The 25525-nt window shown below is 43.1% G+C and overlaps 1 protein-coding gene across 1 annotated transcript in view; it reads left to right on the top strand.

Moving 5' to 3' along the window:
- The window catches only part of TM9SF3 (transmembrane 9 superfamily member 3), a 65069-nt gene that overhangs the window by 9432 nt on the left and 30112 nt on the right, over positions 1-25525 (top strand). Inside the window, exons 3-7 of the mRNA XM_078597593.1 lie at positions 8333-8455; positions 9375-9535; positions 9982-10059; positions 17606-17737; positions 24433-24599. Of these exons, the coding sequence (XP_078453719.1) occupies positions 8333-8455; positions 9375-9535; positions 9982-10059; positions 17606-17737; positions 24433-24599 (661 nt within the window). The remainder of the gene's footprint in view (positions 1-8332; positions 8456-9374; positions 9536-9981; positions 10060-17605; positions 17738-24432; positions 24600-25525) is intronic.

The following is a 25525-nucleotide window of genomic DNA, read 5'->3' as shown; positions in this document are numbered from 1 at the left end:
TTGCATAAATTTACTACATTCAAAGTACAGTTATCTTATATTTATATAGTGTTTTTATCCAAGGCTCTTTACAATGGTTATGAGTGGTACAATTAGGGTAACTAAAAGTGATACGGTGAAAATGGATGGGGTATAGGGAGGGCGGTTAGTGGGTACTGTAATTACAGAGGTGCCTTCTGGATGCAGGGGAGGGATGGGCCAGAGAAAAGAGATGTGGGTCTTGAGGGAGAAGCGTAAACTAGATGGGGAGCGTGCTCTCTTAATATGGAGGGGAAGTTTGTTCCAGTGCAAGGGGGCAAGTAGGGAAAAGGAGTTGAAACGGGATTGTGCACAAGGAGAGTGGGGAACAATTAGGAGTATGAGAGATTGAGAGCGGAGCTGGCGAGAGGGGACATAAAACGAGACGAGGGGAGCGAGGTAAGATGGAGCAAGGCCATGCAGAGATTTAAATACCAGTTCAAGGAGCTTGAATAGATACCGGTAGTAAATGGGGAGCCAGTGCATTTCTATAAGAAGGGCGGAGGGGCGGGAGCAGTGTGGTAGGTTGTGAATGAAACGTGCAGATGCATTTTGGTTCTGTTGTAGTGGAATTAATGCATTTGCTGGGAGACCGAGTATTAGAGAGTTACAGTAGTCTAACCCGAGGGAAGATTAGTGAGTACTTTGGCGGTGGACTGAGTGAGGAGAGTGTGTAATTTGCTAACACTGACAAGGTGGAAACGACATGTGCGGGTGATGGCGGAGATGTGAGAGGCGAGGGAAGAGGAGGAGAAAGAGGACGCCAAGGTTGTGGGCAGAGGAGGGGACAGGGGTGAGAAGGGTGGGAAGGTTGGGTGTGGGTGGAGCGGAAAGAGCAGCTGGGAAAAAGAAAACCTGGGTTTTAGAGCGGTTGATAGCAAGGAAGTGAAGTGACATCCAAGACTGGAGAGCCGTTCGGCAGGCTGAAATGCGAGAAGAGAGGTGCGGAGTGAAAGTAGAGAAAGAGAAGAATATTTGGATGTCGGCGAAGAAGTGGTGGGAGACGTTAAAGGAGAAGATAAGTGTTTTTTGAGATGGGAGATGTAGAGAGAAAAGAGAAGGGGGGGGGCCCAGGACAGAGCCTTGGGGAACACCTGCTGTGACAGGTGAAGGAGGGGTACAGGAGTGATTGAAGGAGACCGAAGATGAGCGTGAATAGATATATAACCGGAGCCAGGATAAAGTGGTGCCGAAAATGCCCAGATTAGAGAGAGTAGAGAGAAGAGTGGGATCATCGACATTGTCAAAAGCCGGGGAGAGAGGTCGAGGAGAATGAGGACTTGAGGAGAGATGTGCTTTGGCCGAGTTTGGTCAGGTGGTTCTGGATGGTCATGAGTGCAGTTTCTGTGGAGTAACATTTGAACTCCACATGGTGTCGTGTAGGTTTTTGCAATTGCGGGATTTGGGCAAGTGCTCTTTCTTATAAAGCAAATCTAGGTACACTAATTCCCAAATACATCGTCATTTTATTAACACCACGACCTGATTTGCAACGCATCAGTCCATACTTACGTCGCTGACAGTGTCCATCCTTTATTGTACCGTCGCCTCCGCCTCCACCTACCCTGTAAATTGCTTTGATTTACATGGTTTCAACATTCGTCGCACATTTCAGGAATGGGCTATTACTGTACAAGTATAACCCCAGGTGAAAACGTTGTGGATCGGCTCTGCACAGTCAGCGAATCTGTCTCAGAAAGTATCTCCTTTTAGTTTGATGCAATGTTTAAAATCACCGCGTATCAGGTGAGCAATTTTAAGAGTGAATTTTCGTGTCCGAAGGTGATGATGCTTGTTTGGCAGCTGTCTTTTAATAACAGTTTGCATTGCTGAACATTTTAACATCCTAATTTTTTTTTATCTTACCTTTTCCACTGAGTGGCACATGTGCATATGTGAACATGTCTTGTGCTTCACTTATTTCTGCTCTCCCTGAGATGGGTAGCTATTGTGCAGTGGGGTGGTGTACATCAGCACAGGAGAGACAAAGCCAACTGGGTGTACATGGTTTTGTCTACCTCTTCATGTACCTTTGCCAGCCTTTATAGGTACTCGCTGATACTTTCCGGAGCAGACTACTCGGGCTGAAATGGAACGCCTGGTGTGTTTTTGTGTTTTAACCTTGTGCCGTCTTACCCCAGTTGCCACCACGTGTAATCATGGAAAGCATGGGTTAATGTTAACAGAGGTACTTTAGAACACGGCTTACCATGTGAGTAGATTGCGTACTGGCGACTACTAACATCACCGATAAAAGGTCTACCCTATAGCCTGCTGGGTGGCTCAGAGCAGCGGGGGGCATGTGCAAGATGCACTACCGAGTGTGGACAAAAGACAATTGAAGATGCTTGAGAAGTATTTCAGAGGCCACTCCAACGTGGCGTGATGTTGTACTGCATTCCGTAATAGCTCTGGATATAAGTTTTTCATTTGATGACGCTGCCGATAGCACAATTGTAATGTATTTGGAAAGTGAACAGGGAAGGATGTTAAAGAATAACTCACAGGTTATCTCCATTCGTAATTCCCTGCTGCTTGCTAAGAGAAGCATGCACACATTTTATTCATTACGGACAATATAGTATCCAATATGCATCATACCGGCAGCTCTGGTATGATCACCACTGCGTTCAGTTGTTTATGATATTGCTCTTCAGTTCTGAAATATTATTGCCTTGGGATTGCATTTATCACCAGGCATTGCTCAATATGGGAAGCACATTATTGAGAGGGCTCATGATTTAGTGCTGTCCCACAGCACTGTGGCGATGGAATGATGGCAGATTCAACTCTTGGTTGGGTGTTGACCCAGCCGACCATCCAAGGTCGATAAATTGAGTATCACTATGGGAATTCGAGTGGTTTTTTTGCGTATGGGACTGGCCCCTGACACATCGACCTCGGGCTGCTCTTGGAGCTGAGTGCCACCACATGTACATTTGAGCAAGGAGTTACTTTGACTTGACATTGATTAATTGTAATCCAGGTGTATTATCACCTCTTTTCAATGGGTGATGTAGACAATAGCCACTATACAGAAAACCCTCTCGATCCGCAAGGGCTACGTTCTGGAAAACGCTCGCGAATGCAGAATTCGCGAATGCAGAAACCTTGTTCCAATGGGAAAATGTGGGTATGTTCCTGGTACGAGTGAACATAGCGGGGAAATGGTAAATATTAAAAAACAATGACTACAATAAATTAATTAAAAAGAACTACATGTTTTTTTATGACATTTTGCTGATGATGATTTGATGGTGCTGAGGAATCCAGGAGGGGATGACTCATCGGGAGATGCAGGTGTTTGATAACGCACAGTTATTTTATCACTCTGGGGAGCACTTGCAGCAACACTTTCCCTGATTGCATTCGCGGTGGTCTTTTTAATGGACCTCACAGTCGACACGTTTCTACCAAAATGTATAAACGAGTCCAACCGTATGTACGTACAGTAAACCCTTGTTAATTCGACACATATAGGATTGGCCTTGCCGAATGATCCAATATTCTGGATTATGTACAATGGTACTCCCCAGTGCCTCCTGCCCCAAATTTGGTTTCCAAAAAAAGTTCTACTTACCATCAGTAACCAGCACTGGAGGTGAATGAGGATGTGGTAGGTTTCATGTGGTCAGTGACAGAGATTGTGGTGGGGGGGGCTTAATGCACTTAGTTTAACACGTAGGCTTTCGCGACCAATATTATTCATAATAAAGGTTTTTGGGTTAGATCGCGTTATTTATAAATGTGTTGTAACTCTCCACCACCCGACACGGCCAAACAGTAAAAAATGTGTCACGTTTACAAAGGACAAAATAATTCACTTCTTTAGCCCACCGGTGTGTTGAAGAGTGAATCAACATTATTTTAAAATGTGAGTACGACGTTTTGCTGGTAATTTCATCCAGCTTCATCGGGCAATTTGCCAGAATGGTGAGGCTCTCCTCTTGCTCCCGCTCTTAAATAGAGCAGCAGCAGGGTGACGTCATCATTTATTATGCACTTAAACTCCAAGGCATGCTTCCTAATCTTCTCCTGGCCTTTCTTGATGTCGTAAACGGTGCTTGATTTTACGTCAAACTCTTCACACACCATATGCACACCTGCATCAATTCTATCCAAAACTTTGGATTTGTCTCGCAGACTAAGGGATTTATACTTCAGTCCCTTTCTATTACTTGCACAGTGCATTCACAAGGTAAAGTCCAAAGCAACAGGTCTGCACTCACGCTCACCATGTGTGCCGCCACTCGACTGAGTCGTTGTTTTAGTTGTGTTCCTCGCACTTTCCGTTTATAGGTGGCGTGTGTCGCCACTTCGGAAGGGTTAAGCCAGAGATCAATCGATTACATTTTTGGTCCACGTTTTGGGCAACTGAGAAAATGGGAGACATCTTCTGGCGTTGTTTGGCACAAAGGGCAGCAGTTTGGGGCGTTTGGGTCGATTCAATTTTGGTAATCGGCTAGCATGGAGCAGTAACCTGAACGGAGTTGAGCGAGTTTTGTGCGAGATGCCCGGGTCAGGGATTTTTCGTCGTCTGCTATGGGTGGAGGCCAACTCCCGAGCACGACATTGGGCTTGTAGGCGTTCAGGCAGTGCATGGTGGCAGCGCTGTGCAAGTGGTTCAAAATTTATTTGGTGGAACAGTGTTTAAAGTAGATTGCGCGTTGGCAGAGCTGAAGGAAAGCAAGGTGGATTTCATTTTCTTAGCAGGTGCAGGGGCTTTGAGTAGCTTTGGGCAAGGATGCGTTGTCGAGTGGCATGAAGCCAGATATTGATCAGTGAGAAGCTTGTAGTGTTCTTGAATCGGAAGAACTTTGGTTTCTTGGTGGAGATGGTCAATGGGCGCCATGAGGTGGCATCCTGTGGTTAGGCGAAGTTCTTGGTTTTGGGCAGTTTGGAGCTTTTGGTAACCTGTAGAGGAGAGGTTTGGACACCAAATGGGGCTGGCATAATTGATAATCGGACGTCAAATGGGTTTGTAGGTTAGGAGTAAAGTCTCCTTTTGTTGACCCCAAGATGTGCCGGCTAAAGCTCGTAAGATGTTTTTTCCTTTGTTAGCTTTTGCATGGACGTTTTTGCCATGTTGAGCGAAGCTGAACATGGTGTCAAAGGTTACACCTAGAATTTTTGGGGTTTTTGCTAGTGGGAGGACTTGGTTGTTTATTACGACATTGGGATGTAAGTTGGCTTGATGAGGATCAGGTGTGAAAAGGGTGACTTGATTTGGATGTTGAGAATTGAAGCGATCTATTGGCTAGGAAAGTGCTGAGCCGACTTAGATAGGAGTTGGAGTTTTCCATTTTGGGTATATTTTGATTAGAAGTGTAAACTGTGGTGTCGTCGGCATACTTGTATTCCTTTTGGAGGAGTTCGTAGATCGTGGAGGTAGGCGTTGAACAGCACTGGGGATATTATGGAACCTTGTGGTACTCCTGCATGAATGTGTCATGAGGATTGAATATCACGAAAGAGAGTGCGCGATTGGCAGCCTCTTCAGTAATTTGTAAACCAGCAAACAAGACTTGATGGTAGCGTCGAACCCTGGATGATGTCGATGTGTGAGAGGTGGTTAACGGTGTCGAAAGCATTTTTAAGGTCAAGGGAAGCGACGTTAGTGAAGGATGGGGGCTTTTTCTCATTGGAACTGTTTGCAAATTGGGTGGTTAGGTTGAGAAGAGCTGTTGTTGTTGAGTGTGCAGGGCGAAAGCCATGTTGGTGAGATGATGGAAGTAAGTTGGTGGTGATGATAGGAAGGATGAGGGCCTCTAAAATCTTAATTGATGGGCAAAGTCGGCCTGTAGGATGTTGCTTGATTTATGTCTTTGCCGAGTTTTGAAAGTGGGATGATTGTCGATGATTTCCAGACGGCCGGAATGAGGTTGCACTGGGAGTGAGGCGTTAATGGTGGAGGCGAGAAACTTCATGCCAAGGGGGCCCGAGGTGTTTGAGGTGGGGCATAGCTATGCCATCGGGGCCCATTGCGGAATGATTTTAGGCTTTTTTGATGGCTAGTTTCACCTCTTCATGGCTAAATTGATTTGATGGATTTTTTGACGGGTGGATTTATTGGAAAAGTGTGGGATGACTGATGAAAAAAGTTTTAAGTTGTTGGCGATGTTATTGTTGTTTGACGGATTTGTTGTTGAAAGTGATTGCACAATTGGGTGGTGGTTTGGAGTGTCCGTCTAAGGCTTTGGTCTTCCAAAGTTTTGATGAGTTTTGGCGGTGGTCAAAAGATTCAGCAAACTCGTGCCAGCGTTCTGTTTTAGCTTGATTGATTAGCTTTGTGATTTCAATATTGAAGGCTGGCATTTGTGTAATAAACCAACAAAACTAATAGTGTCTTGTTGGTTTATTAGCGTTGAGGCTTCTTTAGGGAGGCAGGGAAGGTGTTGCTTGTAGCAACCCGCCGGGATGGTGTGCTTGGTGGTAGTCGCGATGTTTCTGAAAATCTTTTCACAGTTGTGCCCATATGTGGATATGGTTGATGTTGTCGGCGAATAATGCTTCTCGGGTATAAAGTGGCCAGTTGGCTTTTTAAAAGTTATAATACAGGCGGTTTTTAGGAGTTTGTGAAAGCTTGGCGGCATTGAGGGTCAACACAATAGGTAGGTTGTCGGATCCAAGGGCCGTAAAGACTTGCCAGTCGATTGATGAAAGGAGGTTTCCTGACGCTATTGAGGTATCTGGTGAGGATGAAGGGCCAGATGACAACTCTGGTTTGATTCTTTTCATTGAGTACCCCATAGGGGGAGCCGTTCAAGATATCGGCAATGAGGTTGCCACGTGCATCTGAAAGGGAAGAGTGCATACGTTTGTTGTTGGCTTTGAAATCTCCAAGAACAATTGAGTCGTTTGGTTAAAGTCGATTTATATTTAACTGATAGTTGCGAGGGCAAGAACTGGTCGGTGGGATGTAGACGTTGATTATAGTGAGTGGGCCTAGATGGGATTGGATACGGACACTTAAGACTTCTGTGGTGATATCAGAAGGAGGCATTGGGATTTTAATTTCTTCAAATTGAATGTTGTTATGGATGAGGAAAGCTAAACCGCCACCAGCTGTTGGTTGGTCTCGACGGAGGAAAGTTTAATTTTGAAAGTTCGGCAGGCGAGAAGTGGGTTTAAATTTTGTTTTCTTGGATTGCGGCTATATTAATGGAGTTTTGTTGTAAGAAGGTGTGGCGTTCAAGAGATTTGTTGTTGATGCCATTGATGTTTAGTTGAAGGATTTTTTGGTCGTTTTTGTTGTGGACGTTTTGTTGTGGTTGTTACGGTGGTTGCGATGGATGATGGGGCGGTGCTAGTGTGGTTGTGCAAGGTGGAGTTGTTGGAGTGGATGATGACCAATATTTGCAGAAGCAGCCGGAATTTGAACTGGGGATGCAGGCTAAAGTAGTGCAGCGTTTGTGGTACCAAGCTTTACAACCGTTTCATTGGATGGAATTTGCATCGACGTTCTTGCCGCAGCCGCCACAAGGGAAAAACGGGCCTGGATTCAATTCGACGTCCCCAGCAATAATGAGAAGCCAGTTCCAGTATGCCGGGAGGCCTGGGCTGGCTGGCGAAAAACAGGAAAGTGCGAGGGATGATGTTGCCATTTGCAAGTGCCTTCGTAGTACTTGGTTTCTCCACTTCGCACAAGCGGCAACACTGGAGAGTCGTCGTTTTAATCGTGGCATGCGCCGTCGCTCCACGTGTATGCCGAAATTGGACCAGTCGGTACGGCAATTCGACTCATGGGGAATTACTAATACTGTATACATGCCGAAAGCGCAGCCGTGTCGATTAATCCCCAATTACGAATGATAAAATACCAAAATATCGAGGTTTTGCTGTATAAAGTAAAAAGGCACAAGAGAGGCGGTTTCAGAGCGGGATTGCGGCGAGACCAAGGACTACGCGGGCAGCTGAGGGGGGGAGCGTGGCCTAATCTCCGCAGATAGTTTCAAATGTAAAATTCCGCGCGCACCTCGCCGGTGGCGGTGGTCTGGCACTACGCACTCTCGCGCATACTGGAGTCTGGCGAATAGGGAATTGGTATACATTAACATTTTGTAACTTGTGAATATGGAATACTTCCGTATACAGAACTCGCGCTTAGCAAGGGTTTACTGTACATGTACTTCTTTAGGGATGGACTGCATCAGTGTAACAATGGATATTGTGGTATGCATAATAATGCAGTACTGACATCCTTTGTATTGATTGCCTGTCATCACTTAATCTTATAGCTGGTGAGGAATTATTAAATGTTCTACTTTAAGGTTTATATATATAAAATGTTTCATTATCTTTCCTTTGCTTCCAGAGGATGTTTTTCAAACGACCTACTGCAGCATTGAACTGGACAAGGAGAAACATAAATCCTTTGTTTACGCTGTGAAGAATCACTACTGGTACCAAATGTACATCGATGATCTTCCTATCTGGGGTAAGTGGATGTATGGCGTTTGTGTAAGGCATTCAACCAGTGGAATTTTGTGTTCAATTATTTGATTTAATTGTACAACTTTAATTTAACTCGATGGTTTAAATGTGCACATTCATTTGTGTATTTTTTTACTTTTTAATTGCCTATAAATGAAGAAATGCAATCACTGTTTGGCAGATATTGTCATTGATTTTAGCACGATGCTCATGGGAGTTGTGAACCAATGTAGGATGAATACTGACACTTCTGATTAGCACGGTTGGCTATGTATGGTGCGAAAGAAGTTCAACATACATGACAACGTTCATTACTATACATGGATATGTACACGATGACTTCTTGACTAAGCCTGCTGGCCTTTTCTTGCATTTATCTCACCGCTTCATTGTGTTCCCTGTAGACATATTAGAAATCAAAGACATTTTAGTAAAAAAAACTGACCAAAAGCCCGTGTTGCTGACATTTTACATTTAAAACCACCAAATGGTGAGAGTCTCCTCCGTTCGTTCCACCTATTTAACCCTTGGCCAGGAACGTGAATGGCAGAGGTCACAAACGGGTTTTGCTTCCTTACCCGTACCTGGCCGCACCAGGGTCGCAAATGGGTACCCGATACCCGTACCCGGCCGGGTACAGGTAGCCGTATCCTACCCGTACCCTACCCGAAATGAGTGACAAACGGTTACTCACCAGTGACTCACGGCCTACCCGTACCCATACCCGGCCGCACCAGGGTCGCAAACGGCTACCCGTACCCGGCCGGGTACGGGTAGCCGGGTATCGGGTAGGGTACGGGTATCGGGTACCCGATTGCGACCTCTGGTGAATGGGCGATTTGCGATGGCTTTGTAGGCAGCCAGGTTGCACAGGGCGTAACTGTGCCGGCCCCCCCCCCCCCCGTCGTCTCCTGTGCGTGCAGGCATCGTCGGCGAGGCGGACGAGAACGCGGAGAGCCAGTACTTGTGGACGTACAAGAAGCTGGAAATTGGCTACAAAGACAACAAGATAGTGGATGTGAACTTGACGAGCGAGTCCAAGGTCAAGCTGGTGCCCAACACCAAGATCCCGCTATCTTACTCCGTAAGCTCAGTCTGCGTTCACTGTTTTTATTCCTGTGTTTTGGGAAAACGGTGATGCACGTAATGTTCGGTAAGTGGTGTCAGGTAACAGAGTCATTGTTGAATTCCTTCGTTTTAATCCTGAGGTTCCACACAATGCTAAACCAGATTTTCAGGTATGGCAAGTTTGGCAATATCTGACTTATCATCGCCCTTCCCCCTGGGTAGCTGGAGTTCTCACGTCTATAACTCCTGTTCGATGGGGTAACTGCAAATGAGCAGTTGCCAAGATAACTGTAAGAGCGATCCATGTTCCACCAACCCCGGATATCTGAATCCCCAGATAACCAGACCACAGATAACTAGAGTTCTGTTATTTTTTTCATTTAACATTTTATATGCTATTTGAATCACATTGGTGTGTTATACCCTTGCTAAAAGTGCATTTACCATGTGTTTATTTTCCAGGTGAAATGGAAGAAATCTGAAGTGAAATTTGAGAGTCGATTTGATAAGTACCTGGACCCTTCCTTCTTCCAACATCGGGTACGGCTTTCTAAGAACACAGGCACAGGAGGTGTCGGCTACTGAAGTCACACGGCACCATGTTCAAAACCCACAAGGCTGTGCAGGCCTAGAGGATGTGTGTGTGTGCGCACAGCATCATTATTATTATTATTCTTGTTCACAAAACTCACAATGTTGAAAATGTGCCCTGGCTATGAAAGAAACATTGCAACTGCATTATGGTTAAATTGTTATTAGGAATCATGAGTGCAATGTAGGACTGGTATGCAACTACTACAGTGAGTATTTTTTTTATTAACATTGGTCATCTTCATTATGTAGCACTTGCAAAACATTTACCCAGTTTAATACGTAGGCTTTCGCGACCAATATTCATAATCAACGTTTTTGGGTTTAGATCGCGTTATTTATAAATGTGTCATAACCCTCCACCACCCGACACGGCCAATCAGTAAAAAAGTGTCACGTTGACAAAAGACAAATAGTTCACTGCTTTAGCCCACCGGTGTGTTGAAGCATGAAACCACAACATTTACAATTTGAGTACGACGTTTCGCTGGTAATTGCATCCAGCATCATCGGGCAATTCGCCAGAACTGGTGGGCTAAAGCAGTGAACTATTTGTCTTTTGTCAACGTGACACTTTTTTACTGATTGGCCGTGTCGGGTGGTGGAGGGTTACGACACATTTATAAATAACGCGATCTAAACCCAAAAACGTTGATTATGAATAATATTGGTCACGAAAGCCTACGTGTTAAATCTGAAGTTTGCTAGGAAGGGGGTGGCATTCCCATCGGACAACAAGAATTCCTATCGGCTGGAAAACATGTGCGCATATGCTGAGACGAAAGCCAAGCATTACGTGATGCAAGCACACCGTGCCTTTGCTTCCATGGTGCGGTGGTTAAGAGACCGACAGGACACAGCGGTTAAATCCTCTCCATGTTTGTGAATGTCATTGACCTACTGGAGGCTCGCATGTTTTTTTGGTAGTTTTAAGTAGTATACATTGATGACAATATATTTTGCACGCAACATAATGGAAATATGCCAGAGTACTTTTGTTTAATGACCCGACCTTGGCCCATAGAGACCAAGATCCTCTTTTCATGGTTTGTGCCTTTGCTTTATAGCTTATTAGAGTGTTTTATTTCAGGTTGCGAAGCGCACATTGAGTGAAGAGTTTTTAAAAAATATATCCTTGGTCGATTCTCACACAAGGCTTTCACTGCATAATTTACACAGCTTGGACAATCCACATTAATCTTAACCATCATAGCTACTATAATGCTTCTTGTAGACTTTGCCTTGTTACTTGGCTTTGTGTCAACTAAGATGAGCTCTATGCAAAGCATTATAATTTGGTTTCATGTGAAGATATCTCAGGGGTAGTCTTGGCAATGGTGCACAAGCATTCATCAAAACGTACCACGTTAATCCTGCCAAGTTAACAGTGCCATATGAACATAATAACATATATAGTAGGCTAACACTTTTGTGAATGGCCACTATTCAGACTAGTTAGATTTATTTGTTGGAAATCCCACTGTGCTTTAAGTATCATCTCCAAAAATAAGTTAATCTCTGCACCATTTCGACTCTTAAGAAGGGCTGTTTCCTAAAATTATCGCTTGTGAAATGTATGTTTTTGTTATAATTCAGTGTTTGTGATTTGATGTGGTAAATGCTGAACACAGTTGGGGTATGACAAGTCAAAATTCACACATCTTCAGAGTTCTGGCCATTCATTGAACTGCCATTTCTGGGTTCATCGTGTAGTGTGCTAACAACTGAACCACCGCACCCCTGTATATTTATGTATATTGAATATTTTCCCTTAATTAACAGATCCGGCAGTAAAATCACAGTTTTGACTGCAACTTTTAGCTGCCAGAGGGGAAAACTGGTGTGCCTTTTGATTTAAAGCTTTCGTGACTGCAGGGATTCATCTTCTTGGTTCTTTCGGTAAAGTCACGTAGAATGGAAATAATAAAATAATAAAAATAAAACATTTTTATTGCCTTTGCTTCCGTAGAGCCCTTATCACAGTGTGGAGCCCTTAGGCTTGTACATACTTGTGATAATACCTGCTGACCCCTTAATACAACTCTGTTCTGCACTCTTGCATATTCAACACATTTGCATTGACACACGATTAATCATACAGATTTAAAAATGCCTTGCAGTACTTTATAACGGACATTTTCTAGGATGAGAGGGAGCGAGCAAGTGAGCGAGCTGGAAGTCAGACCTGTCATTTAATGTATGCTGGCGTTGCCTTCCGAGAAGGTTTTAAATAATCCTTTTGAATTGTGGATGAATTAATCAAATGAGTAGTGCTGTGGTTCGAACACGTCGTCCATAATCATAAGGTTGTGAGTTCACATCCTGGTCAAGTGAGTTGACTTGATAATTTATATTTGAGCCATAAAAATCGTTACATTTGGCTAGAAATCAATAGTTCCGTAAGAGAGACTGTCCCCTGCCATAGACATGTGTAATTTCCACCGCTATCTCCATCACGTCTGCCGGTGAAGATGAGTGTGACCCTAATGCGCATTTGAACAGGGTAACCTTTATACTTGAAATAAATAACATTTCATAAGATTGCCCTTTCCAATTTTAATGACAACATAATTTCATGCTAATAGTCCTTGCTATTACGTGTATAATAAATAACATTTACGCCAATTAAATCCCAGTTGCTATCAGCGTCAAGGCCGAGTGAAGTTGTCATTCATCACGGTAATCCCCTGTAGACAGTGTGGTGCATCACGTCTCATTGGGATTCAACTCGAAAGAGATGCCAGACAATTGCTTACAGTATCTCATCAAAATCCATTCTCGACTTGACCACAAAATGGCACTCCGTAAGCTGTCCGTGGGGGTGATTTTTTTTTGTATTATCACGTCGGCTTCAGCACCTGCATTGTAACGATGCAAATTTCCCCCAAGGCTGTATTCAGTGTTAACTGATTCGATCTATAAATACATATTTAACAGTTCCTCAGCTGGAAATAAATAAAAATAACACATCCAGTACAAAAGCAAATGTAGTTGAGATGTTGAACAAAATTTGTAATAATTTTAATTCTGATGACCTGATTTCAACCATAAATATTAAGCTCTTTCACCTTAGTTGGCTACCATTTGTTCCAGCTCAATGTTCTGAAATAGGTGTCGGCCCTATCCAGGCACCACTGTTATTTTTTGGGAGTGATCTCTAATCACTGTCCTTAATCTCCCTTTTGAGACTTGGCTGTGAGATGCCTTTTAGGGATCAGCAGTGTTTGTATATTGCACTATCATTATTTGTAGCTCGTTATACTTTCAGCGATGAATGCAGTATCGGTGTTTGTAATTGTTTTTTTTATAACAATACATATTTGCGTGGCAAAATGCTTCTTCATGCAATGCAGATTGAAATATCCAGTTGGGTGTCTCATTGGTTTAGAACACTCAGCTCGTCATTGCGTGGATAAAATAGGTACCGCTTTGTGTGAAGTCAACAGTGGTTGCTCAATGTGGGAATACTTGTCATCAACACAGGAACGTATCATTTCGCACCAATTGTTCAGTGCTTCCAACATACATGAGCACCATCCTGGGCCCATGGTTTAAATGTTAGAAATAGTGAACACTTAAAAAAGATGATTGCTTAATGTAGGCACTGCAGGGGTTTAGAAACCCTTAATTACGAATGGTTTAATACATTAACTTTATCCGTACGTTCTCCCAATGTTGTTAAGGAACACACAGCTATGTAGTGCTGAAAGATTTGTTTTCTCTGATCATTTCCCGTTTCTCATTTTAATATCATCGGAGGTGCACTCAGTAAAAACAAACCCAAATCTAGCAGAGTACCACATCCATTAAGCATAAGGTCAATGCATATTTATGCTACAAACTGACTTCACTATGGGCTGTCCTGTATACATTAACTATTGGAGCCCAATTATTACAATTATATACGGCTTTTAAAACTCTTAAGATATGTAAATAATATTAATGCAAAACGAGGATTGTTTTTTTTATGTTACTTTATCAGGGCATTGCGCTTCTGTAATTGGTTTTACCCTTCAGGGTTGTTTTGTTGTTTATCCTTGAGTTGGATTTGAAGCTTGCAACCTTATGATTGAGATTCAAGTACTCTTATCACAGTGCCAACCTGCCAGATTAAATGTTCTAATTAGCTTCAGTAGGCTAATGGACATGTTAACCTTGCGCCTACGTATAGGATGATGGAGATGTGACAAATCATTCCATACAAAACATGAAATAGTCCGCTCTTGTGGTCACGGAAGGAGGATCCATTGAAGGGACATGGTGAAGGTAGATCTGCAGAGTCGCATGTTTACTGAATCTATTGAGGTGCATTTATGAACACTTTTTATCCTATCCTGACTCCACAGCATTGCTAATAAGATATGCATGTTTCACGTATTTGTACAGCATTTTAAAGTGCAGTCACAATTTAACGTTGTATAACTTCAAGTTCGATTGTAAATTAGACAAATCTAATAAAATCAATGTGGTCCTTTCATCACCACCGCAATCAATGCTGGAAGATGACCTCTAATCCAATCGCCATCACTTACGGTCCGACAATGGCTCAATCTACATCACTCCTGCACATGAACTGAACTCGTAGCGTTATTTCACATGTATGCACGCAAACATGTACACACAAAGACAGATCCTTCCCCTCGCCATACAGACTGTTGGGGCGAGTACTGTTAGTGGGTACTGAAGAAGGCCGGCATGGCCACGAGAGTGGTGTGTGGCCAGAAACATGCCTGGTGGCCTTGAACTCCCCTGTGCTGATGCCTATTTAAAGCGGTCATCACTCCATCCTCATAGTGGCCATCTTGGGTGCATTATATCATTGGGCTGCCATTCTGTCGCTTCTTGTCCATCGATTATCTTGCATTCGAACGATGCGTGTCCTGATCAAGCCCACTTGTCTTAACAGTAAATATCACATTGGGTTGTATTTGCTACCTTACCCATACTATTATGTTACTAGCATAATAAAGTTATTCTATTATTTCCTTAACCATGTTCAGTTTAAGCCTGAGCGTTAAATTATCCCTCTACTTTAAACGTTTGAGCTTTTATTCCATTATTTCAGTGCCCCTATGACCATTAAGCACGTTGTACAATCTTCCATATGCCAAATAAAAATTGCTTCATTTTAATTCGGATTTCATTCATGAAGACATCACAACTATGTATTTCCTTTACATATGTGCTGCTCTATATGAAAATGTTCAGAACATTGAATGCTACATCGAGGTGTAGAACCTACGGTGGTAGCGCACATTCAGATAATGTCAGCACCATTGTTGTTAACACTGCCTTTAATGGAACATTGAAGCAGAAAATGCCCATCGCCCTATGGTGAGTTTTATATTTCCATGCCTAACCGATTATTTTTATTTAAATCTGAATTTGACTGCAGCTGCAGATGGTAGGGATAAATAATTATACAGATGGCCTTACTCTTCCTAGAACCCAGCCTGCATGGCCTTCATTGAAAATGTTGACAGTGCAACTGTTACACTTGCGGTTTATAAAAGCCTTCAAACGACTTTTTTCAAACGGCACAAAGACCCAATTTAGTAACATGCAAAGTAGCAGATTTGTATTTATCCCCCTGAGAACTTGCACTTGAGTTTGACTTTTTTATTTTGTTGTTTGGTGGGGTTAACACAGCATGCACAGTGCAGTGGTAGATTGAGCAGCACCTCAACTAATGTGGTGTAAAACAAATGTGTGCTCTCTCCAACTGTGACAATCTTCCAATTTAATAGAGCAGGCAAGATTTAAACGTCGTAGTTCATTACCGCTCGAGCTCTGTAACGTAACGGAGTGAGAGCCTTTTACAGACTCCCGTCGTCGTACCAGAGCTTGAGTTTTATTGCCGTCAAGATATTATCTTCTAATAATGTCATATGGATTTCTTGAATCTTCTCGAATCACCTCGGCTATAATGAGTCAAGTGAGGCAATGGATGGTGGTTTTTAACGCTCGGCCAAACCTAACGGTGTGAAATTGTAGGCAGTGGGTCACTTCGGCTGTCGATACTTGCGACAAAAGTAATAACCCTCGGAGCTAACATACATCACTCACCGATTACACAATAAAGAGACGAAACTTAAAATAGGCATGCCTGATTTATATGAATCGCCTTGGGACAATTAGAAAGCAAATCGATGCAGAGACTCGCGACGTGCACAGCATACCGCCACGTGCGCTCGTCCTGATTACTGCACTGCCCAATGCAACCATCAGTCATTAAATGTCCAATAGGTGTCTGGGGCTTGGCTGGAAAAATGTAACCAGCAGTGCCCTTCGTGCATTGAACCACTTGTGTAAGATTTGTTGTTGTTGGTTAGTATTGTATATGTTGGGGTTCATATCACTTCTGCATTTGCAAAAGACACTCCAATTCAGTAAAAAAATGGTATCCATTCCTGATTGAATAACGACCCTGAATCAAAACAAGTCACTGGAGGGTGAACCATTCCACTCCGAGTATAAAGTGGATTGGTAGGCGAGTGGGTAGGAGGGTAGAATACATAGTAGGTAGTAGGTGTGTTCCTGATTTTGGATCAATCTAAAACATTCCAAAGATATCAGTTCTCGATACAAAATTCCGGACGATCTATAAAAAATATTTGTTTCGGACTGATGCTAAATTATGACGTAACAAAAAAATACGTAATTCGTCACTTTATGATTTGTGAAAGGAGGATACCCAGAAGAAGTTTAGAAAACATCGATGCCCCGGTGATGTTAACTCTGGCCAGGAATCAAACTCAGGAGGATCACATTCATATTGCAGAACACTAACCACTGTGCCCACCGCTGCACCCCCTGACTTATCATTACTGATGTATTTAGCAGTGGAGGCGAGCCATTCCGCGTCGTATCCTTTGAGGATTTTAACGGTGCCAGTTTCTTCACAAGGAAGCCCGTACGTAGGTTGTAGCACTAATCTTTGGCTCGTGGCCGTGTCAGAAATCGCCTCCCATGCTCGCGCGCGGTGTGAGAGACCGTGTGCATGCAAATGCTGCGTCGCACACTTCACGTAACGCCATCTTCAGTGTGCACATCGTGAACTGTTTGCTTGAAAAACGTGTGTCCCGCAGCGAGCGCTATTAAGTGTGTGATGATTGTAAAGGGATTTGTGCACTTTGGTTCCAAACTGTTAATTCTTTTTCCATTTTGTAATACCTTTATGAACGCTTCACGTATAATTGAATTCTATACGTTATGTAATGGGTGTAGCATTGTATTGTTATTGATTCTTGTGGTATTTCGAATGCTGCTGCATATTACTCTACATCTGTAATTTCAGCCTTTTAAATTGTCAATTAATTTTCCCTTGCTATTGTCAGCTGGCGATCTTAATTGCAAAGACACTATCCCGTGCGGTCAAGGCTTGTTTCACAGAAACCACCTTTGACGAGCTACAATATCTTTCCAGTTTAATACGTCATCTTAACCCGTTGCTCACCCCCCCCCCCCTTCGCTTGTGCCCCTTGTCCTTTCACAGATTCACTGGTTTTCCATCTTCAACTCGTTCATGATGGTGATTTTCCTGGTGGGGCTGGTGTCCATGATTCTCATGCGCACACTCAGGAAAGACTATGCTCGCTACAGCAAAGAGGAGGAGATTGACGACATGGTGAGGATCATTCCGCTCTCTGGACTGGTTAAGAAAATTATTATTGCTGGGCATGGTGTTATAAGTGCTGCTTTGCCGGCAAGAGTTGGCGGATCATACAGACTTAAGGGGTGACCAGGAGGTGGTGTTACTGGAGTGGGTTCATGCGCCCACTATTGCAGACCATTGACTTATCCTCTCAGACATGTTTGCAGTATCCTTTACTCCCAGTCTCAAAATACGCCTTGAAATGAGTTCACATTTTCATAAATGTTCAATGCAGACCCACCAAAAAAAGTGTTTGAGTCTCGGTGAAGCTTTCCATACAAATGGGCACACAAATTGAGTCGCTTAAAGATATAACCATGTTACCATTAATTCCATATCGGTTTAACACGTAGGCTTTCGTGACCAATATCCATAATAGAGGTTTTTGGGTTATATTGTGTAAATATAAATGCGTCGTTAAAACTGTCACCATCCGTCACAGCCAATTAGTAAGGTTTGTCACGTAAGCAAAACATTCCAATTCTTTACTCGTTCATGATGCTAGTTCAGCACACCGGTGTGCTGAACTAGCATCATCATGATGCATCATGATGATGCTATTTGTAGTTACTGGCAAAACATTGTACTCAAATTGTAAATATTGTGGGTTTACTCTCCAACACACCGGTGTGCTGAACTAGTAACGAATTGGCATGTTTCGATTACTTGACAAACCTTACTTATTGGCTGTGTCAGGTGGTGGCGGGTTTAACGACGCTAATATATATACGATCTAACCCGAATACCTCTGGATAATTCTAAATAAATGCTGTCCTTCGTAAACGATGCCATTGTTTATACCAACTGATAGTGATGCACACGACATGCTTAACAATTTGCTCTTCTAAGACAATGAATCTACAGCATGTGTTGACATGTCTGTATGTATGCGCAAGGGTGACGTTTTTATATATTGGTTACCAATGGCAGTGCAGCTGACCTGACTGAAACATGATACTTGGCGGGCATTAAGAACAAATCCTAATAACTGTCAAGTTGCCCTTCATCCACCCGTCTTAAATTTGTTAAAATGTAACCATGTTAACGTTCGTGCATTAGTTGCCCGAATGCACGAACATTAACTCCCAAGAATGTTAAATGTGCTTTGTAGAATTTTATAAATGGTCAATGCACTTTCACACTTGAATGAGCCCTGAGCCAGTTACGGAAACTTCACATTACTTTGAGATGTGCAAGTTAATATCCTTAAGAACATAACTTGCCTTCCCACAACGTGGTACTCAATCAACCTTGGAGAGATGGTCTTGGTCTACCCTTCGACCATTGTTTTAACTGGCAGCTTTCTAAATGTTATCGACTTGCTCTAAACCACAGAATCACTCACCCTTCTACGTATTAGAAATAATAGATAAAGTACATCCATCGCTATGTCAAGCCAATTGTTGCTATATTGGTAACAAATTATCTCGCACAGTAAAGAAATTGAGCTGGGTTCCCATCGAACCGAAATGTCTGAGAGATCATGTTGATTGGCATTAGTGGTAGACATCGCCATATCTTAGCAAAAAAATTTCGACTAATGGGAACACTCACAATCACATGATTCGGCCTCATTGACCATTTACTCTCGGCTCGCTCTTATTATTTGGTGCATGTGCTCCAAGGCTCCTGTTAGAGGTAATGGAATTAATTGTATTGCTGTGTGTACGGCGATTGTGCAGTTAGGCACACTCTTGTGTATGTATGTTGTACGTTATTGAACTTCTTTCGCACCATGCTTATAAACATACCGGAGGTATCCTCTTAGGTTTTTGTCGCTTATTAGATTGGCACTTGTGTGAACCATTGCCATTTTACATGCAAATTTTATCAATTTAGTTCTAGTTGATGAGCATTTCTTATTCCCATTGGCAGCGTTTTCTTTTTATCAGTCGTTTTCCACAATTATTTGTGAGAACAGCAGCGTTGCTCAAGTTCCCTCTGCAGTGGTGATGCTCCATGCTGATTGGTTATAATACACGCTGTGTCACGCGCATAATGCGCGTGACACAACATTGCAAAGGGATGTAATTCCTACCTGCATGCGCTTCGGCAGTGTCACCCAGGCACTTGGAAGGGGCTCACTTGTGTTTCTCCAGTGAGGCTCGAACTGCCGAGACTGCCGGTCTTATTGTGGTGTTACCTCTATGAGCAATGTCCTCTAGTGTACAGGTAACGAAACTGTTGCTGCAGTGCTTTTATCTGGCTCCCAATGTATGTGGACCTTGGCCAGGAATTTATTTTAAAGCAGCGCTAAACATGATTGTCTGTGGGATCACAGAGTTGATGTCGCAGCATTTACCCAGAGGCGTGAACGATAAGTGTTGTACCTCCATTTAAAGGGTGACATTTGCCCGGCTTTTCTGATGAAACAGCATTTTAATGATGTGTGAAAAAAAGCATTTTTAAGAATGCAGCGATGTTGCGCAAAAGCTGGTTAGACCACATTTCTGAATTTCGTTGTTTGGCCTAAAGGCATTGATTCTGATTGACTTACTTCGCCCAATTGTGCTGTGCTCGCAACAAATGGTGTTGAATTTTAAAATAATGAATGCAGAGCCAGTGTTTCTCTCCTTGTTAGACCACAGCTGCACAAAGTACAGAACTGCACGGTGGATTTAAGGAGATGTGTTGCATTAACCCTCTTGGGAGCAAATGTAAATATTCTGCAAATGAAATGTGACATTAAGCTCAAGCTGCATAATGTATTTGTCCGTGCAGCTGGCTTTGTGCAAAAAAAACACATAAAGAGCTCCTAGAAAGCCAATATTGATCGAATGAACTTAAATTGGCGTAACACTGTCTATCCATCGCAGAGCAAAGAATGGCATCTCCATGCCCTCTGAATTAACGAGAGGAGAGTGGTGGCCCTGAGGGGCCTTCTTTTGTAGCAACACATGCCTCTGCAACAAGCCGTTTTGAGGAACGGTTGGCAGCTCGTGTGGAGATCAGGTGCATGATAACCACCCCACACGACTATGTGGTGGTACAGCAATTAGGCTGCTTGCCTCTGCAGATGTTGCAAATAATACATTGGTATGCAAATACTGAAATGTATTGGTGAGACATTCTGAGCATGTCCCTGCTGAGACCGAGTCTCACGACTCGGTGAAGGCTTATTTGAATAAAAGGTTGTATAAGAAGTACTGTGATAATAAGTGCAAAGCAATGCTATTTCATCAGTAACCTGGCTGACACGGTAAAAACAATTAAAAACCTCATTTGCTATGAAGAAGGGCCAATGCCCACATCACCCATTATATATTTTTATTTTCCTTTTTGAGGCAGTGTAAATGATGAATGTGCTGAGTTTTTGCTTTAATCTCAGGTGGCTGCTGTAACTTAGAATTGTGGGGGGTCCTTCAATGATTTTTTTTTGTGCACGCGCTTCAAATGTTCCTTTTCCCCAGCACAGATACATATATAACCTTAACAATATTTCAGCCCATTAGGGATTTTATGAAGCATTTAGTGATTTTTTTTAAGGTCATCCAACCAATTGAATAGTCTTAAAACATTTTAGACAGTCATATCGGTTATAATGAGACCACATTTGAAGATATGAAGTCATTTATGTGTACGTTACTGCAGACAGCTACGCAATGCATGATGATTTGAGCTCTCTATTAGAAGGTTGTGAGTTCAAATCTTGTTTGGGAGTTGATTTTGCCCATAATCCCTTTTTGGGGTCATTAAAATCAAAAATTAACGTGAGAAATTCTGCAGTGGCGCTCTGGATATACTCGCCCCCTGCCATAAATAGTACATGAGCACCGCCTCAATGGCCATTTGGGTAGGAAATCACTTCGACTGAGAGTTTATGCTGGGAGTTAAACTTACATCACAAATTATTGCGTGTTAAACCATTATTACATTTGGGTTTTCACTGAATTTTTTAACAAAAATATCTCTTGAGAATAAAAATAATAATTCATAACTGGTCTGACTGCCATGCATGTGGGAGAGTGTGCCCCTAGTATGGCTATATATTTCCTCTGGAAGTGATCTCTGAATTATCTTCGTAATAACCCATCTTGGGTCATTCTCTAATCCTGGATATTTCACTGTTCTATGATAGTTCATATTGTATATATCTTCAACTCACGATGTGGCATCGAAACAACAATTTGAGTAACATTTTGAATTACATTATGGAAAAAAATGCTTTAAACATTAAATACAGGAGAACATTTAAAGCCTTGGGCATGAATGTCAGCAGACCCCTTGAGGACAGCCACTCGCCTTCGAAGAAAAGTCCCACGGCACTAAACCAGACCATTGGCTGCCGCATTCAGTGTTGCTTATTTATTGCAAACGACTGTAAAACACAGGCACACTTTTTATAACGCGATTGTTTATAGGATGGGATGCAGTATATATTGTATTGTGACATTAAAGCTGCCGCCAGATTTTATGAACGACTGCAGGGATCATCTATTGCCTGGGCTTTTCAATAACAGTCTCTTACCACCAGAGGGCAATTAATTAAAGCTGTCCAAGGAAAAGCAGTGGCAATGGTCTTGGGAGTTTGACTGTCGCAAGCAGCCAATTATCATTCGATTTAACCCTTGCATTGAACTCTTGAACGCAGGCAGATCAAAGCCATTTCCACTCAGTTGATTATTTGGGATGGTGCTCATCTCCTTTGGTGCCTTTTTGCGCTCCTGGTTGAAATTCACCATTCCCATGGCAGGGACCATTTCCCTCATTGGATGGTCACTGTTGACTTATCACAGTGTTGTACTAATGAAGGGAAGATGCAGTGATTGGATGCTTTCCCAAGATTGAAATGTGGCAACCTTCCAATTGTGAGTTGGTTAACGTTACCAAAGTATCAACTGGCTGTCTTGAATGCATTCGAGGTGAATGCAGCCATGTGTATGCTTTGTGTTCCACTGAATGATCACACTGTGCAGCAGTGATTTGATCACATGAAGGCTGAACTGCTGTTCGTTAAGAGACACTCTTGAGTGACAGTAACGGGATGGTTTGTGCAGTCGAGTTGTTGCCGTTAGTCTCACGAAGGGGAGGAATTCATGGCGTTCGACATTAATAACGAATGGTCAATGAAGCAGATTCATGCACGCTTCATTTGAGTTTTGAATTATTGACTGGTGCTCAGAGGGCAAGAACATAGCACCCCTTTTCATCATTTATCAGGTGCTGAGGTAAAGTGTCTGACTCATCCATTCACGGGCATGCATCTCGATTTAAGGCTTTCGTGACTGCAGGGATTCATCTTGGTTCTTTCGGTAAAGTCGCGTAGAAGGGAAATAATAAAATAATAAAAATAAAACATAAAATAATTCTCACGACGTGAAGACCAGGTCTGTCGGGGAGACAGCATCTCCCCGACAGACCTGGTCTTCACCTGAGGACGGCTGCTTGCGTTGTGGCCGAAACGTCGTGAGAATTATTTTATTATGTTTTATTTTTATTATTTTATTATTTCCCTTCTACTTGACTTTACTGAAAGAACCAAGAAGGGGCATGCATCTGTTTGAATGCATTGATCTACAAAGACCTCTTTGCAGTGGATTAAAGAAAGGCAAACCCAATAAAACGAATAGAGAAAAAACTTTGTCATCCGGCACTTTACCATCCAGAATGCTCTTAGCTGTCTTCTGCCATCGGCAGCAATACAAATCTTCCATTGCGTATCTGGAAAATTTTCGACAGCCATCCGGCATCCGGATACTGCCAAGTGGTGGCGCTCGCCGAAGTCTGTACATACGGTACTGTACGACTGTATACCGTACTCGAAATGGCCCCACTGCTTCTCTACAATTCACTTCGATTTCTCTAACACTTACTGGTGAGTACTTCTGTAAAAGAGTACGTTTCTCATTTTAGCTCAAATATAGGCTTAGTTTATTTATTGAAAAGTTTTATGAACTTGGAAAATGTGGTGAACTATAAGTGTGTGTGTATATATCGGACTAACCGGCACTCTCCTTTCCCCAATGGATGCCAGATAACAGAGCTTTTTGTTGTGATAGTTTTTCATTAGTGCTATGCTTTCCAAACTGCCTGACACGAGTTTGACGCTGATACTTGCGTGACCTCACTCTGTCAATGCAGTGAGATCAATGGAGATTAATTTAAAAGTCTACTTTTCTCATCAGCGATTCTTCATACTTAGACTCTCAGCCCAAGACAACTCGTGTAATAGCCGTCTCATACAATCGAAGAGCGGAGAATAATTCAGCTTTGAATTCAGGGAAAACTGCACGAATGTGCAGCTAGCCAGGGAATGTCACGGCCTATTATCTTATTAGCCATCCTCAGGTGCCTGCAGGGTGTGCTTTTTGATAATACCAGTGGCACTCGGTACGCCGAGTAGGATACAACCTGCATAGGTAGTGTGCACCACAACCGTGGCAGTCGAAACTTGTTGGGAACAACTTTGAATGTTGGAGGTAGACTCCTTCTGCTTCTCTTTGTACTAGGCAGTCTTTGGCAAGTGAGCCAAAACGAAAATACACTACACTTGGGCATTGGAACCATGTCCAGGATTGCAGTCGTGCTGGCTGTAATGTTGCACTCGGAGCCCCTGACGGAGCCGCCTTACCACTCGATGTAACGCCCACGCTGCTGCTGTTGCTACGTCAACTAACGTGGGGACCCGTGCGTGCGCATTTGCGTACTTGTGACCCACTGCGTGGCAGGAGCGGGACCTGGGCGACGAGTACGGATGGAAGCAGGTGCACGGAGACGTGTTCCGCCCTGCCACCAACCCCGTCATGTTCACGGCACTCATCGGCTCCGGCTCGCAAGTCTTCTTCGTCTCCCTCATCGTCATCGTCGTGGCTATCTTCGGAGACCTCTACACCGAGTGAGTGCGTGCAGATCATGGCCGAGGATTCATTGACGATGACCAAATTGCTCGCCCAGTGCACTTGATATCGTCAAGGTTTCGGGAGATTGAGCAGGCCTGAGCCTTAATGTTTGGATGGGGAGAATCACTGCAATGCATACACCTGGTGTTGTAGGCTGCTGCAGGGCTATGTTGTGGGCAGTCAATAAAATTAATCACTGTGCTCGACTATGGTTTGTTTATGCTCCTCACATCTTCACCTGCATGCATTGACCATTGGTGAAATATGGTTGAATTACTCCCACAACCCACATCGTGTAGGGAGGGCCTCTTTCATCATTGGGTTGAAGCATGGGCTGTACATGTTCAGTGATTGATGTCGTTGGTGAAAACCAACCCAAAAAGCAAAGAAAACCCTGAACTTGTAAATGTTAGCAAGGCTACGTTGGCATCTGTCCACATTCGTTTGAAGCTTTTTTATAAAAATAATTTAGTTCACATCGCTTCCCAACTTCGACCTCCCTTCGACTTGACTTAGATTCTTACACAGTGTAGGGGCATCCTATTAGAATAAAACTTGGGGTGTAGGTGACATGCGTAGAGTAGGGGTGGAGTGGGGCTGGCAGAGATGATGGGATCCAAGTGGACACGACTCAGCCCGGCTCTACTTAATTTTGGCTCAAGCCCCAGCATGGGTCTGGTGAGCATGCAAAACTGCTCTTGGAACCATGGGGAAAAGCAACCTTCACCTTCCCCCTGCCTTCTTTCACTTGGCAATTACTTGGCCATCTGTATCCGTAGAGGCCACTATTAGTTTAGACTCGCAAGCCATCGAACGTGGGATGGTGGTCCTGTTCATTGGCAGCCCTAAGGCCAGTTGTGGAAAGTTCACAGTTTTGTCGTGGCCCATTTCTCCCATGGAACTTTCATTTTGGTCTTCTTAA

Source organism: Lampetra planeri, chromosome 9 (assembly GCF_965212315.1).
Source record: "Lampetra planeri chromosome 9, kcLamPlan1.2.h2, whole genome shotgun sequence".
Taxonomy (NCBI): domain Eukaryota; kingdom Metazoa; phylum Chordata; class Hyperoartia; order Petromyzontiformes; family Petromyzontidae; genus Lampetra; species Lampetra planeri.
This window is presented reverse-complemented; position numbering and strand designations above follow the sequence as displayed.